Consider the following 15,166-nt stretch of genomic DNA (forward strand, 5'->3'; position numbering starts at 1 on the left):
TTGCACACTGACAGTGAGGCCTGTCACACACACACCTGATACACAACAGCACTTTTGTACACTGACAGTGAGGCCTGTCACACACACACCTGATACACAACAGCATTGTTGTACACTGACAGGGAGGCCTGTCACACACACACCTGATACACAACAGCACTTTTGTACACTGACAGTGAGGCCTGTCACACACACACCTGATACACAACAGCATTGTTGTACACTGACTGGGAGACCTGTCACACACACACAACAGCACAGCTGTACACTGACAGAGAGGCCTGTCACACACACACAGGAGCACAGCTGTACACTGACAGAGAGGCCTGTCACACACATACACCTGATACACGACAGCACAGCTGTACACTGACAGAGAGGCCTGTCACACACACACAGCAGCACAGCTGTACGCTGACTGGGAGGCCTGTCACACACATACACCTGATACACAACAGCACAGCTGTACACTGACAGGGAGGCCTGTCACACACACACAGCAGCACAGCTGTACACTGACAGGGAGGCCTGTCACACACACACAGGAGCACAGCTGTACACTGACAGAGAGGCCTGTCACACACACACAGCAGCACAGCTGTACGCTGACTGGGAGGCAGATAAGATGTAATAGCGACTTCCTGACAGCCTGCCTGCCTGCGTACCTACCTCTAACACGGCCACGTCCGCCCCCTGCTGGGACACGGTGATCCGGTAGCCTTGCGCGGTGTCCGGCCCCGGCCGCACCTCGCTGCCGAGCAGCTGGACGCAGTACTGGGGACTGTCCTCGCACGCCTCGTCCCGGTACATCTTCAGGGCCCCGTCCTGCACGTGACACCACAGGCTCTGCCACTGGCAGTTCATCAGCACGTTGAGGAACCCTGGCCGCGGGAGAAACCGTCAGCGGGCCTCAGGTAGCGGACAGGACAATGCACACACCTGGTGCGGCTCGTGGGCTAGTCAAGCACGTGACATCCCAGCATGCTCGGGGTCAGGTATACGTCATGCTGGACGGGCCTGGCTGCCTGTAATTCGTGCTGCAGGAGGAGACCTCAGTGATGGCGAAAGAGGGGTGACTGTTGGGGCGCATTTGGCAGGAGCTTCGGTGACCCAAACAGCTGAACTAACTGATGTTTCACTATGTCTAAAGTGATGTCAGCATGGAGGGAAAAGACATCATCAGCAAAGGCCCAGACTGGGCACACTCCAGGATCATCCATCCCATCTTCTAACTGCTTTATCCCACACAGGGCCACGGGTCATCATGAGACCTGTGCTTTAATTCCAGGTGTATGAGCAGGTACACACAAGCAACGCTGTGCTTCTCCTACTGAGGAAGATCCGGTCAGATTCAAGATCTGCTAGATTGTGCAGATCAAGTAATCTGACTCCTGGTTCTCGCCCTGAAGGCTAGAGCCCTGTGATTTTTAGATTTTGCTGTCCAGTGTCCAAGAGAGCCCCCCCTCAAGCACACACAACTAGAGGACACTCACCCTTGTCCTTCAGTTCCAGGCAGCTGTGAGCCGAGGGGGCGCCGGAGAGCTTCTCCTCCTCGGAGTCTGTGTGGAGAACCTCACTTGACTGCGAGAAAAAGAGAGAGATTCTCTGAGGCTGCTAACGAGCATGAATCATCCCCCTGGCCTGAGAACCGGCGTGAGCTCCGCTCACACATCACACACTCTCATCGGCGCTGGGAAGAGAAAGAAATGCCACTGAGGTGAAGCACCAGGTCAAGTAGTGAGGTTTTGGAATGTCTGCTTTAAGAAATTCCACCGCAGCCTGTAAAGGACATGAACACATCCCATTCACAGCCTCGCTGCATTTCTGGCAAAGTGACAAGTAGCTCATGCGCTTTGATCGTCTGTTTTCAAAACATTTATTATTATTTAACCTCACTTCCCAGGTCACCGCCTCACAGCTGTAGCAGAGACGCACCAAGTCTCTCTGAACCCACAGGGTCTCAGATCCAGAAGTGTGTTTTAGAGTTTCTAAAGAAGTGGTTCAACTAACAGGTCTGCCACCCTCAAGGGCCATAGGCCCCTTCAAAAACTTGCTGAATTGCTGAATACTTTACAAATCGTCCCAGTTGCTGGAAAGAAATGACATGGGCTGGCCTGTGAGACGGCCTGGAGCAGAGACAAAGGTCTCTGCACTGAGCTGTTAAAGCAAAAATCCAAGGAAAAAACCTGGAATCTCCCTGCCAGAGCCACATCACCTCCCGGCTGTGGAATTCCAGAAGGCTGAGGTTCAGGACAGGTTTTTACACCTGAAACCAAGTCAGCACTAAACGTCTTTGCTTAATTACCAGCGAGTATTGTCAGGCTCACATCCTGCTGTAACATTTCAATAATGACAAATTGCCTTGAATGTGTTTATAAATAGTTTTAATTCCTATTCATTTTCCCCTAATTAATATAGCTCTGTTTGGCAAAATGAGTTTCCTCGAACATGCAGTGGTGTCCACGCAGCCTGATGATTGGAAGGAATCCCAGTAACACTTCACCGCAAACCAAATGATTTAGATTGGAGGGCAACAACAGTGAGTGCATTTGACAAATGTGGAAGAAGATCCATGAATCTGTGGTGAAAAAAGCCAGCCGGAAAAATAAAACCGAACTCTCCGCAGGGTAGAATTCCAGGTCCCGGCGACACCCCCAGACACGGAGCCAACATCTCACCCGGCAGGAGTCCAGCCTGTCGGATCTGAGTAGGGAGGACGAGCTGTGGGATTCTCTCTCGCCGTAGGACGAGCCGCTCACTTCTTCGATGATCTGAAGACAAGGAAAAGGCTTCTTAGGTCTTAGTGGCATCACTCACACCTGAGCTACGCCGCTCAAGGTGTCAGTGCTGGAGCGATGCCCCAGAAGCTCCAAACCCTGAGTTTCTGAACACGACTGCACTCTGCCATCACATGCAAGAGAGCTACTTCATGTCTGCTGCGGTTGAACAGAAACAAGCAAACACAATCAGGGCCAGCTGAGCCCAGCTCAGTTAATTGCTTTATTGTTCACTACTGCCCCACTGCAATTATGTTCTTAAATGTAATCATAATGTTGTCATCGAAACAAAAACACATGACATCACACGGTAACTTTTCCCACGGACAGACACAGCTGAGGTAGCGACTGGGGTGAGTCAGAACACGCTGTCGTAAGAAGCCATGTTAGTGGTCCTGTAGAGCTGTAAGGAAACCTTGTTCAGCTGATATCATCCGTGCCTTCGAGCTGCTGAGGTCTGATTCCCGAATGATAAGGGGATCGAGTCATGGAGCCTGGATACCGTGATGTTTGACTAATGGATACCGTGTGATTGCAACTTGTGTCTGTTCATCACATAGTTGATCACCTCTTAAGAGCTGTTTAGTCAGACAATTCCTCATTAGCAAGATGGGGGGAGACTGCATTAATTTCTGTCTGCTGAAGTTGTTGGAAATAGAGCAATTTACAGTATTTTTTCAAACCAAGGACTGAGTGCAGAAATAAGTCTAAACCAGCGAGCAGATCGGTTATAGGCACCAATCAGCAGTGGTGATTAAGGACTCAGGTGTAACAAAAACCAATAGACATACGGCAGAGACCCTGCAGGACCAGGAGAGACAACCACTGATTAAGAGCTGTGTCCATGAATCTGTGAAGCCCATTACTTCATGAAGGGCTGTGGGAGGCCAGTGTCACACTCCAGCTGTGTGCTGTAGCTGTAGAGCAGCAACTCACAGCTGGCTGAGGACAGTCACAAGTAAATAAGAAAACAAGATGGATACATCCGATACATCTTGCTATATACATAAACACATCAAGGTGGGGTCTGTGGCCCCAGACCTGGAAAGCATTTTTCAGAACTAACCAGTTTGTAATTACTTCATTGAACTAATTAAAGCCTTCCCTCGTCCAGATGAACGTCAACTTTATTCACTGATCAAGTTCTCCTGTGAGAGCTGGAGGACCAGGGATCTCCAGGAACGAGATGGGAAACTCCAGTCCTCCAGTCCTACATGGTCCTGCAGCTTGATTAAAATAAATTTAGAATCACCAATTATTTTTGTAATACCCACCTGATATAGATTAGTCTGTTGTGTGTTTGCCATGTCAACTATGACCCCTCTGATCTCATGCAGGGCAGAATGAGGAAGTCAGACTCCTCTCAGTAGCCCACCTTCTAGCCACTCCCCTATTAACACATCACAGGTAGCAATGCCCCCTACTCAATGCTCAACTCTGGTTGGAAAAGAAGCCTGTCCCTCACCTACAGTACCGCCCCTTACTGGAGGATCAGCTCTGATTGGAGGAGAGGCCCATCCCTCACCTACAGTATCGCCGCTTACTGGAGTATCAGCTCTGATTGGAGGAGGGGCCCATCCCTCACCTACAGTACCGCCCCTTACTGGAGGATCAGCTCTGATTGGAGGAGAGGCCCATCCCTCACCTACAGTACTGCCCCCTACTGGAGAATCACTGCGAGCCTGCAAGCACCCGGGAGGTCACAGGCGGTCGCTGAGAGCCGAGAGAGTCCTGAGAGACTAATCCCACCCCAGTCTTCTGATTGAGTGCCTCTGTTTGGGGAGTCCTGGTCACAACCCAGTGGTGACATGACCCAGGCTCGAACCCGTGATCACAGTGCTCGGCTTGCGCTCAGGCGATGATTAAGCCACTAAGCAGACCCCAGTCCTGCAGGTTCAACAGGTATGTTTCAATGAGCAACCGGGCCAAGTCATGAAGAGGCAAGTGATGTGACTTCCAGTCCTCTAAGATCAGAGGTGGACTGCAAATCATGTGGACCTGCAGCCCTTGATCATGCCCGGCTCGGGCATCGCCTCCTGGCCGCTCTGAGGGGTACGCAGTATTGTAAACACCTCCAAACCTTCCTCCACTCCTCCGCCTGCTGCCGGCTGGGGAAGCCGAGGACCAGGGTCTCCACGCTGGTCACCACCTTCAGCTCGTGCTGGATCTTCTTGTTGAGCTTGGACTTGTAGACGGCGTGGCACCCTCGCAGGCACAGCTCCAGCAGGGGCTGCAGGTCCTTGGCGCACTTGTAGCACTGCAGGGGAGAAAGAGAGCGACGCAGAGATGTCACAGGCCACCCCTCTGTGAACGTCTCTCTCGCACACACAGACAGCGACTCCAGCCGTGCCCCTGTGAACAGCAACGCCAGTCCTTCCTTACGCTGAAAACACCACAGATCAGCTGCTGGGGCAGGTGCTGATAGCCCATGTGCACAGCACTTAAAAAGCCAATTCACGACATTTGAGGAAATGGTTTTCCGTATTTAAGACCTTTCGCATGTACTTAAGTAACAATGGGGGCACTTATGGACACCTCCAAAATGCTTTCAGAAGTACCCCCTTCTCCCCAGAGGCAAAAAACATGATCACTTTAAAACATATCCCGTACTTTTTTTCCCATTTTGCAGTGGCCTGGGTCAAACCCATCTAAGTTATTAGGCACTTGAAAATCTACTCTCATCCTGGGGTCACAAGAGCATATGCATATAAGTACCTTCGCAAAGAGCAGGACATGTGCTCACGTCTATCACAGTGAAAATATAGGATGAATCCCCCAGGTGTGCTGTGAAGATTCCCTCCTCTCCCCCTCTGTCAGTACCTGCGTCATACCTGGCATTAGACGCCTCTCTCCAGAGGCACAATGGTAGCGCCAGTTATCAAGACAGCCATGGGTTTCCCAGGGTTAAAAGAGCCAAGGCTCTGACAGGGAAGAGCACAAAGATTGGTGCAGAGCGGTGGCTCTGTGGCTAAGGATCTGTGGCTGGAAGGTTGCTGGTTCGAATCCCGCGGCCGGCAGAGGAATCCTACTCTGTTAGGCCCCTGAGCAAGGCCCTTCACCCCAGCTGTTCCAGGGGTGCCGTATAAATGGCTGACCCTGCGCTCTGACCCCCAGCTTCTCTCCCTGTCTGTGTGTCTCATGGAGAGCGAGTTGGGGTCTGTGAAAAGACCAATTCCTAATGCAAGAAATTGCCTATGGCCAATAAAGTGATCTGATATTATATAAACCAGACTCATAGAAGAACTCCCCGCCTCTGTGCCTCTGGTCATTGAGCAATCACATCCAGTAACATCTGTCTGTATTCTTTTACACACACACATATGACTATTACTGAAATGCCTGCATGACTACTCGACGCTGCGGTAAAGCACAAAGAGTGGTGCAGCAAAGTGTGGTAAAACACGGCGAAGTGTGGGAGGTGGCGGATTGAGGGCAGAGCGGTGAAGTGTGAGGAGTGGTATGGCGATGCGGAGGTGTGTTGGCACGGGCAAGATCTACCTTCCACCCAAGCCAAGGCACGAAAGCTTGCAAGGTGACCCAAGAACCCAGGGAAATAAAAGCTAGTATAAAGATAGAAAACACTCAGTGAATTAGCGAGTAGGAAGCCATTAACAGAGAGAAGATCTCTTCTGCTGCTTCTTCCAAAATACCAGAGTTCTACAGCACAAACTGCCAGTCACACTCTCCTATGCACCGGTACAAAACTTCCACGGAAGTGGTCGACGGCAGTCCTTGTCCCAGTGGTGGATGTGGGCGGGTGACACCTGGCTGGGGCCTTACCAGGAGCAGGTGGTTCCGGATGACGAAGAGCTGTTTGGTCCACTGGCCAAGCCACCTCTTCCGCCACAGGTAGCCGCAGATGCGGGACTCGGGGGCGGGGCGCAGGCAGGGCTGGGAGGAGCGCCACTGGATGTAGTGGGCGCGGTCCTTCACAGAGTCCTCTTCCTCCTCCCCCACCTCCTCCCCCTCCTCCCCGTACGACTCGTAATGGCTGCTGTCTGAGTCCACACCCTCTGAAAGGAGAATCAGTGTCTGTGTCTGGCCAGCACGCTGAGGCCTCATGGACCATATCACCTTGCAACTCACCACCAGGAGCCCACTGGAGCTCCGCAGGTGTGAGCCTGGCCAGTACCTGGATGGGAGACTCCTGGGGAAAAAATAAGGTTGCTGCTGGAAGAGGTGTTAGTGGGACCAGTAAGGGGGCGCTCACTCTGCAGTCTGTATGGGTTCTAATGCCCCAGTATAGGGACAGGGATATTATACTGTACAAAAGGGACCATCCTACAAATGACAATTGACAAATGACAAGTCCTGACACTCTGTGGTCATTAAAAATCCCAGGGTAAAAGAGAAGGGGTGTTACCCCGGCTTCCTGGCCAAATTTCCCATTGGCCCTTACCAATCAAGCCCTCCTAATACTCCCCATCTCTGAACTGGCTTCATCACTCTGCTCTCCTCCCCACTGAGAGCTGGTGTGTGGGGAGAGTACTGGAGCATCATCCAGGTGGGGCTGCACACTGGTGGGGGTGGAGGGGATCCCCATTATCTGTAAAGTACTTTGAGTGGAGTGTCCAGAAAATCACTATATAAGAGTAAGAAATTATTATTGCTTGCCAATTCTAGATGCTGAATATACAGTATATGGACACCCTGAATGTTTTTATTAGACGAATAACAACAAAGTTAAACAGTGGATTTGAAATAATAATTTTAGACAGAAATGTTAGGTATCTCTGCACTATTTATGAAATAATATTTCATTTGTTGATTCATATAGCATTTTCAGATTGCACAACCTACATTAAAGACAAAGGAGCGTCATAAAATTGGGAGTCAAAATTGCAAGAGGCAACCAATCACTGAAGCAGGAAAGCACCTCAGCACACTTGGGTAGTATATAGCCAGCAGCATGCAGATAAGCTTTAGCTGGCTTGTTACAGGCGTTCCCCCCTGACTCCCCGGAGCAGCAGAGTATCTTCCGAATCGTGTGGAATACCTGTAGCCGGACCGCTTGGGAAAAAGGGCTCGGCCTCTTCGTAGCACCCGTCGTCCGGATCATCGGGGGGGTCAGAGGGCAGGGCGGCTATGTCGCTCTGAGGAGAGAGAGGAGCCGGGTGAGAGCCTCACTCCGCGCCAGCTGAAGACACCCCCTTCCCAGGTCACAGAAACCCCCAGCACAGACCTGGAGTCAGGGGAATCCCAGTTAGACACAGAAAGAACACCCAGCATTTGTCCAAGTGACAGTGACTTTCTGGCAGCACTTTGTTCGAATGCTGCCGCATACTGGCCGCGTAATCTCTTCGTAACTGCGACACAGACATTATGATCATGTGTGCAACGCCCTCCAGGAACGCGCACAAACGAAATAACTACATAAGGGGTCATGGCACTTTTTAGCATTCATTTGTTCTAACAGGCCGAGCACATGGGACTCTTCACAGTGCTCTTTAATCTTGTCCGAGTCCCATCAGACTGTGCACAGACCGTGCAGTGCTAGACAGGGAGTTAATGAGGTTTAATGAGGGCTGATTCCAGTGCAGGAAGAATAAACATGAAACAGGGTGATCTGCTCATGTCATCTTGATGTGGTTTCTCAACTGTTTTAAAGACCACTTCATTTCTTTTTTTTTAAATGACTGAACTGCATTTTTTTTCATCCTTAACCATAACAGGAAAAGCTCTGCACAGCACATCATTTCAGATTTATCAAGCATGTTGTCACAGAGGTATATGGTGACTCACTCTTCCATGGGAATGTCTTTACAAATAAATAAATATAAATGAGCCAAAACATATCTTTTGGATTCCCAAAGTTTCTCGCGTTCTGTGTCGCTATGACTGGAATGAGCTCTTTATTTTGCTTCTGAATGCCAGTTTAAAGATCAGCCCTCCAAGAAGCAGGAAAAGTCATCAAAGCCTGTGGATGTCTGCTGCAGTAATTTGAACGTATATCTGTAATCCGCTTCATGGATCTCGCCCAAACCACTGGGAAACATCCCGAAAAAAACCACATGTAGAGTTCCCCAGTGGGTTTTTTTTTTTTAAAGTTCCACATCTGAAAGTTAAAGTGCGTTTGCTCTTTAAATAGTGTGGACCTCCCCTCTCACTGCCCAGCAGAGGGTTGCCTTGTGGAGACGAACCCCAGAGGCTCAGCTATTTCAGTCACAAACACAAGCAACACCCTGAGCTCCCTGCTAAGGTGGCGCGTGCACCTGACAGGGCAGACACAGGTGCGACACACAGGGTGCAGAAGCGGTTACACCTGTGGACAGGAAGGCCCACACTGTCATGTGTGGAGGGAGTGGTCTTTGAGCAACTTCATAGCGTGTGCAGAACATCATGGGATATGGAGAATTCATCATATAAAAAGGGGTTGGAAAGCTGTTAGCTCCTAGTTTGTTTTGGTTTGCTTTACTAAGCAGAGGAACACCAAGAGTGTGACATGTAAGCTTACGTGAGACGTACAGAGACATAAAAGGTGCTTGTGAGGAGACAATGATAGAAGTATTCAAGATCTTCAAAGGCACTGACAAGGTTAACCCAGCGGACTTTTTCAGACTTGAAGAGGGAAACACCAACCAGAGCCAGAGGGCACGAGTTGAAACCACATGGAAAAGTATTTAAAACTCAGAACAGGAGGCACTTCTCTACACAAAGGCTTGTAGGAGTGTGGAACAAGCTGCCGGGCCATGATGTAGAAGCTGATACCCTGGCTTTCAAGAAACGGCTAGATGAGACTGTCAGATTAATTTCCTGCTAACTACCACATGGGCCTGGTGGGCTGAATGGTTTCCTATCACTATCACATGATTGGAGCAGATCTATAGTCCACTCTTCACCTCTCCAGTAATCCCCTGTTCAGACAGCACCTGTAGATCTATAGCTCACTGATCACCTCCTCAGCACACCCCTGTTCAGACAGCACTTGTAGATCTACAGTCTACTGATCACCTCCACAACACTCCCCTGTTCCTCAGCATGTAAATATACAGTCTATTCTGCAGCCTCCTAATTTCAACAGCAAAGGAATAACCATGAAGACATTTAAAGCAAACACTTCATTTACTGTGAAACTGAAGACTGGCCTTTCTCTGAACGCCCTGAGCTGATCTGCCGAGGTCAAGACTTTGGGTCCTTCACTCAAAACACTTAGCTGCTTAACACCACATGGCAAGCAACAGACTCTTAAGCAGCTACGAGTTTAAAATATGGGGCCACTTGCATCTGAAATGTTGTCTACCTTTTACTCCTGTAGTCAAAATAGATTTTATTCTGTTTGAGAGGTTGGTGTTGCTACACTTATTGTTATCTGCTGAAGAGTGCCATACTTGTCCATGTTTGGATCTGACTTTGTTTTGTACAGTTTTGTCATTAGAACTTTCTGGTTGTAACCTTACCACCCTGCATCCTGATGTCATCAAATCTCAGAAGCTACACAAAGCTGGACCTGGTCAGTACTGGTCAGAGGGAGACCTCTGAGGAAATACCGGGATGCTATGGTACGTGGTGTTGGTGGACCAGTAGGTGGCCCTCTTTCCTCTATACCACGGTTTCCCAATCAGTGCCCCAGTGCGCTGTGGGTGAGATGTTAAATTGAGGTTACTGAGTCCTCAAAGAACCCTGGGTACTGTTCATGAGAGTAGGAGTGGTAACCTCAGTTTCCTGGTAAATTCTCCACTTGACTTGTATAACCTCGCCTCCCTCCTTCCTGTCCCCCTTAATTCGGTTGGCAGAGTAATTTCTCACGTCTCTAACTGGTCTGCTGTGCAGTAGGGCTGCTGGTGCAGAATACCAGCTGTGCGTCACCCATGTTTGGCTGCACTTAAATGATGGGTGAGGAGGATCACCTCCTGGGTGAAAAATGCTTTTGGATTTCTTTTCCATTGGGAAGAAAAGACTTATGAATAACTGCAAGGAATTCTTATGGCTCACGTCAAAAGCATTTTCCTAAAAACAGATGCTGTCCCTTGCCCATGTCATGCTGCTCCCTTATGTTAAGACGTATTAGAACAAGTGTGTGTTGGGACTGCAGTAAAGGTTACTTCAGCTCCCTCCTCCCGGATACAGGCATGTGTTTATAGATATTTGCACACTGCAATGGCCTCAGTGAGCATCTGAGAGCGATGGGCTGCTGGGATCATGCCCTCTCCTGGCACGCTGGATAATTGTCCCCAGTGTGTGTGTGTGGGTGTTCTGCATCTATCACTCCATCACTAGACAGGGATAATTACTGCAGGAGCACCGACTTCCTCCCCACAGCCCAGTCTGTACAAGAGGCATCACCCTGATGAAGGGCTGATGACCTCTTGCCCAAACACTGCCCTTCCTTCCACAGAGCTCCCTGCCTTTGATTTTGACAGCCAGATTTGTGATCTTGAGACACTCAGACAGCTCCCCACGTAGCCTCCCTCCCCCCCCAGGATGCAAGCCTGCCCTCCCCTGAGCACACAACACCGATTCAGGGTACTGCAACCAGGGTCCCAGCTGACCAGCAAGGCACCATGTGCGGTGTAGGAGTGTGTGACTTCACACATGTGTGTAACTCCATGCCTGTGGACACATGTGACTACATGTATGTTGTTCAGGTGGGTAGCTGCGTCAGCATGCGTAGGTTGCAAAGGAACAAGTAATAGGTTTATTCCATGCTGAAAAAAGAAGAAGAAAGAGAACACAACGTTTCGGCCGCGGAGCTTTCTTCAGGTGTGCCACTCAACACCTCAGATGGGTGTCGGTGGGGTTCAGCGCTGACCTGCATGCACTCATGTGTGCTATAATTCAGTCACAGGTGTTAACAGCCCTGCATCTTTCATTAATTAACATGAACATGTTACTTCTGTATCAGTCAATCTGTTTGCTTGTTCAGACAGAGTCTTTGTAAGAGAATGAGCTCATCCCCGTATTGTAACCGTAACTATGGTGCAGAATGACCGCTGTGTGTCTCCCAGGTGGGGCTGCTGGTGCAGAATGGCCGCTGTGTGTCTCCCAGGTGGGGCTGCTGGTGCAGAATGGCTGCTGTGTGTCTCCCAGGTGGGGCTGTATTTCAGTAGGGGAATGAAGTGGGTTCCCTCCTGTATATAAAGAGCTTTGGGATCTTTTGAGTTGACAAGCACTTCAAAAATGCAAAGAATAGTTTACAATGCTTAACTCTATTTTAATACAGTGACATACAGACATCTACAATATGCCTTCACACATTTGACCTCCATAGACAGCGTCTGCAGCTTCTGCCCTGGGCTACACACCTCAGTGGAATCGGATGGTGTCTGTCTTCCCTGAACCCGGGCTGAGCCAGAGGAGAATCGTTCCCTTGGGACCCTGTGGGGGGGAGGGGGGTTCCACATACCAGCGTGGGTGTGTGGGGTGAGCGGGTGTGACTCCAGATGTGGGAGTGGGCAGGCAGAGGAGGGGTTGTGTGTGCAGCAGTATGCATGTGGGCACAAGAGCAGAGGAAAGAGGAAGAAACGCATACCCACTCACCCACTTCAGAGGCCACCGCGTCAGGGACGAGGACGAGCAGGGCGCCTGGCACTGCCCACTCTCTCCTGCAGGGAGGAAGGCTGTGGCAGTGACGCGTTTCTGCAGCTCCCGGGAACTGTATCGCGTTGTCCCCGAGCCCCTCGGCCACCTCCCCCCACCCAAGGTTTATTCACCCCCTTATCCTGCCGTTCTCAGTTCATTGGCGCTGACAGGAGCTGAGTGAGGAAGAGCAGGGGAAGGCCCTGTTAATACCGCCACAGGCTACAGCGATACTCCTCCTCTGCTGGTGTTGCCAACAGAAACTCATCTGAGGCCTGCAGGCTTGAGCACAGGCTTGACCAAGGTCCAAAAAGTGCTGAAAAGTATAACCCAGCGGTTCAAGTTCAAGTTCAAGTTCAAGTTCTGGTGGGCCTAGTGTCTCCTGGGTTTTGTTCCTACCTGGCTATTTCAACAATTAACCCAATTTCTGTCTTAGTCAGACATAGATAGGATATGTAGTTCAAGTAGGTAGCTATGTCAGCATGCGTAGGCTGCAAAAGGAACAGGTAACAGGTTTATTCCCTGCTGAGAAGAAAAGAAAGGAAGCACGTTTCAGCTGTGATGTTAGGCCTGTTGGTTGCTCAAAATATTAACCTCATTTAAAGTACAGTAATGGTAAAGACACCTCAGAGCCTGGATTGAAGTATTGCAGCAGTTATACACCTAATTAAACAATTGGACCAGCTATGTTACCAACAGCTCTGGTGGAACACAAATGAGGCCATACAGCAGGCTTCTCCAGGCCTGGGGCCTGGTCCCGGAGAGCCCCAGGCCAGTTACTCTTACAGGTCACCTGTTGCTGAAGGTCATCAGTCACCTGGAGGTGTTCAACCAGATGAGCAAAGCAAGCAGTCTGTTTCACTCAGACAAATAATCTAGGAGAAGTATCTTGAAAGGAGGCTCCACAGCTGAAATATTATGTCTTTTCTTTTCCTTTCAGCAGGGAATAAGCCTTAACCTGTTCCTTTGCAGCCTATGCATGGTGAAGCAGTTACCCATCCTGAAGGCTGAATAGCACTAGATTTTAATCTAAACAATATTCTATTTAATGCAACAAATCACCTGCTGAATTAATCACAGCAGAGGTGTTCCCTGTATTTAGAAACTGGTTTAATGGTGTCCTACAGGAACCGCTGGATGGGGACAGGGACGGAGATCCCTGCAGCTGACACTATCTGTAGGTTATACAGATCTCCGCAAAGTTCTAGCACCTGCAGGGATGGGACAAGCTGTTTAATTGGTCACCTGAAGCCAATAGTGAGCTGATTTAGGTCAGTGATAGCTGGAGTTGGAATGAAAACCTGGAGGCACACCAGAACGCCAGGATTAGGATTGGCCACCCGTGCACTAGACACTAGACAAGGCGGTCTTCAGTCCTGGTCCTGGAGAGCCCCAGTCCGGTTAATCTTATAGGTCACCCTAAATCACCCGTTATTCAAAGATTAGGGACAATTGTTCAAGGCATTGCTCAATTAAGGAAGTAATGTTTCAGTGAAGGGAACACTGGTCTTTGGGGGCTAAGTGACATTCTGATTTTGTATTCCACACCATCTTTCCATTACTTATTTGAGCTCACCACCTATCTGATTGATCTTCGTTAAATTCTTCCAGAGCTTAAGAAGTCGATGATTTAAAGGTTTCCAATGAAACGTGCTGGACTGGAGCTCTCCGGGATCAGGGTGGGAGACCCTTGCACTGGACACCGGGACCTGGCACCCCTGCCACTATCCCAAAGGGACCTACGGTATAAACCCTACTGCAGGCTCAGCACAGACACCAGGCCCTGCAGGATCGTCAAGGAAATGGCTGAACAAGCCGCTCAGATCAGCGACTTGCTATAAAACCAGATCCTCCTCTTCTAACACTGCTCTTCCGCTGACATGCTGGCATCCCCCGGCTCCCCCGGGAGTGATCATTCCCGCAGTAATTACCGGCTTAATGAGAGCAGCCTGACTGCTGATGTAGAGCCCTCAAAACCCCTGCAGGAATGGCTTGGCACCGCTGCTGTGGAGGAAAGCAGGCTGTGATGGGCCTAAGTGCTCCCAAATATTTTCCTGTCCTCTTGCAAATGTTCCAAGCCTGCATCCTCCCAAACAGCAGGGAATACAGGCTCCATTTCTGCTCCCCTCTCTGTTCCCTAGTGTGAGCTCCACTGTGCCTGCAGCCCCTGTCTACCCTCCATCCACTGCACCACAGACAGCGCACAAGCAACACTTCCTCAGCTCTGCAAGCTCGACGATCAGCAGCACCAGCTTAACAATGAAGGCCTGAACGCAGCTCTGGATCGGAGGATCAGGGCTGCCCCACCCCATTGAAACCGGTGCTATTGCATGGGAAAACTATTTTGGGCTTAGTGGAGAGATAAAGGGATATACACATCTCTACTTTTCCTTTTTTCCCAAGAACGTATTCGTGCATTTTGCACCTGTGAGTGATTACAAATCTGGCAGCGTGCGGCGGGGCGGAGGTAGGCCGTCCCCAGCTCTTACCTCGCCCGTGCCCTGGGGTTTCCCGGAGCTCAGCCGTCGCAGCTTCTGTGGGGCAGTTCATGACCATGTACTCCGCATCCTCCACTGGGACCCGGGGCCGGGGCGAGAGAGGCGGCGGAAAAAAAGAGAAGAAAAGCAGGCCGAGGTCAGATCAAAACCGCACAGAATCGCTTGCAAAACCCAGCAGGTCACCACCATAACACCGGCTGATGGGCTCTGCTGGCGTTGACTGCCATCGTCCTCACCTGTGCAGTAGTGTGCACTGCAAATGCAATGAATCCGTTCCTTAATTGGATTGATTGGTTGAGCGCGGAAGCAAAGCTGGGCAAGCTGATCTTTGCAAAAGATAATGGAAAGGAGGATACCAGCCGGTCAGAGATCAGA

The 15,166-nt window shown here is 50.1% G+C and overlaps 1 protein-coding gene across 2 annotated transcripts in view; it reads right to left on the bottom strand.

The window, feature by feature from the left end:
- LOC148839032 (actin filament-associated protein 1-like 2) overlaps window positions 1–15,166 on the bottom strand; it is a 38,086-nt gene that overhangs the window by 10,549 nt on the left and 12,371 nt on the right. The window contains exons 3-10 of one of the 2 annotated variants that reach the window (XM_088909304.1): window positions 14,783–14,866; window positions 12,255–12,319; window positions 7,774–7,870; window positions 6,558–6,790; window positions 4,858–5,034; window positions 2,679–2,771; window positions 1,494–1,581; window positions 670–881 (exon numbers count right to left, since the gene is read on the bottom strand). In XM_088909304.1, coding sequence (XP_088765430.1) covers window positions 670–881; window positions 1,494–1,581; window positions 2,679–2,771; window positions 4,858–5,034; window positions 6,558–6,790; window positions 7,774–7,870; window positions 12,255–12,319; window positions 14,783–14,866 — 1,049 coding nt within the window. Of the gene's footprint in view, window positions 1–669; window positions 882–1,493; window positions 1,582–2,678; window positions 2,772–4,849; window positions 5,035–6,557; window positions 7,504–7,773; window positions 7,871–12,254; window positions 12,320–14,782; window positions 14,867–15,166 lie in introns of those variants that run through there. The other variant, XM_088909305.1, reaches the window with a different exon arrangement.

This window comes from Atractosteus spatula, chromosome 2, assembly GCF_055471065.1.
Source record: "Atractosteus spatula isolate fAtrSpa1 chromosome 2, fAtrSpa1.hap1, whole genome shotgun sequence".
Lineage (NCBI taxonomy): Eukaryota > Metazoa > Chordata > Actinopteri > Semionotiformes > Lepisosteidae > Atractosteus > Atractosteus spatula.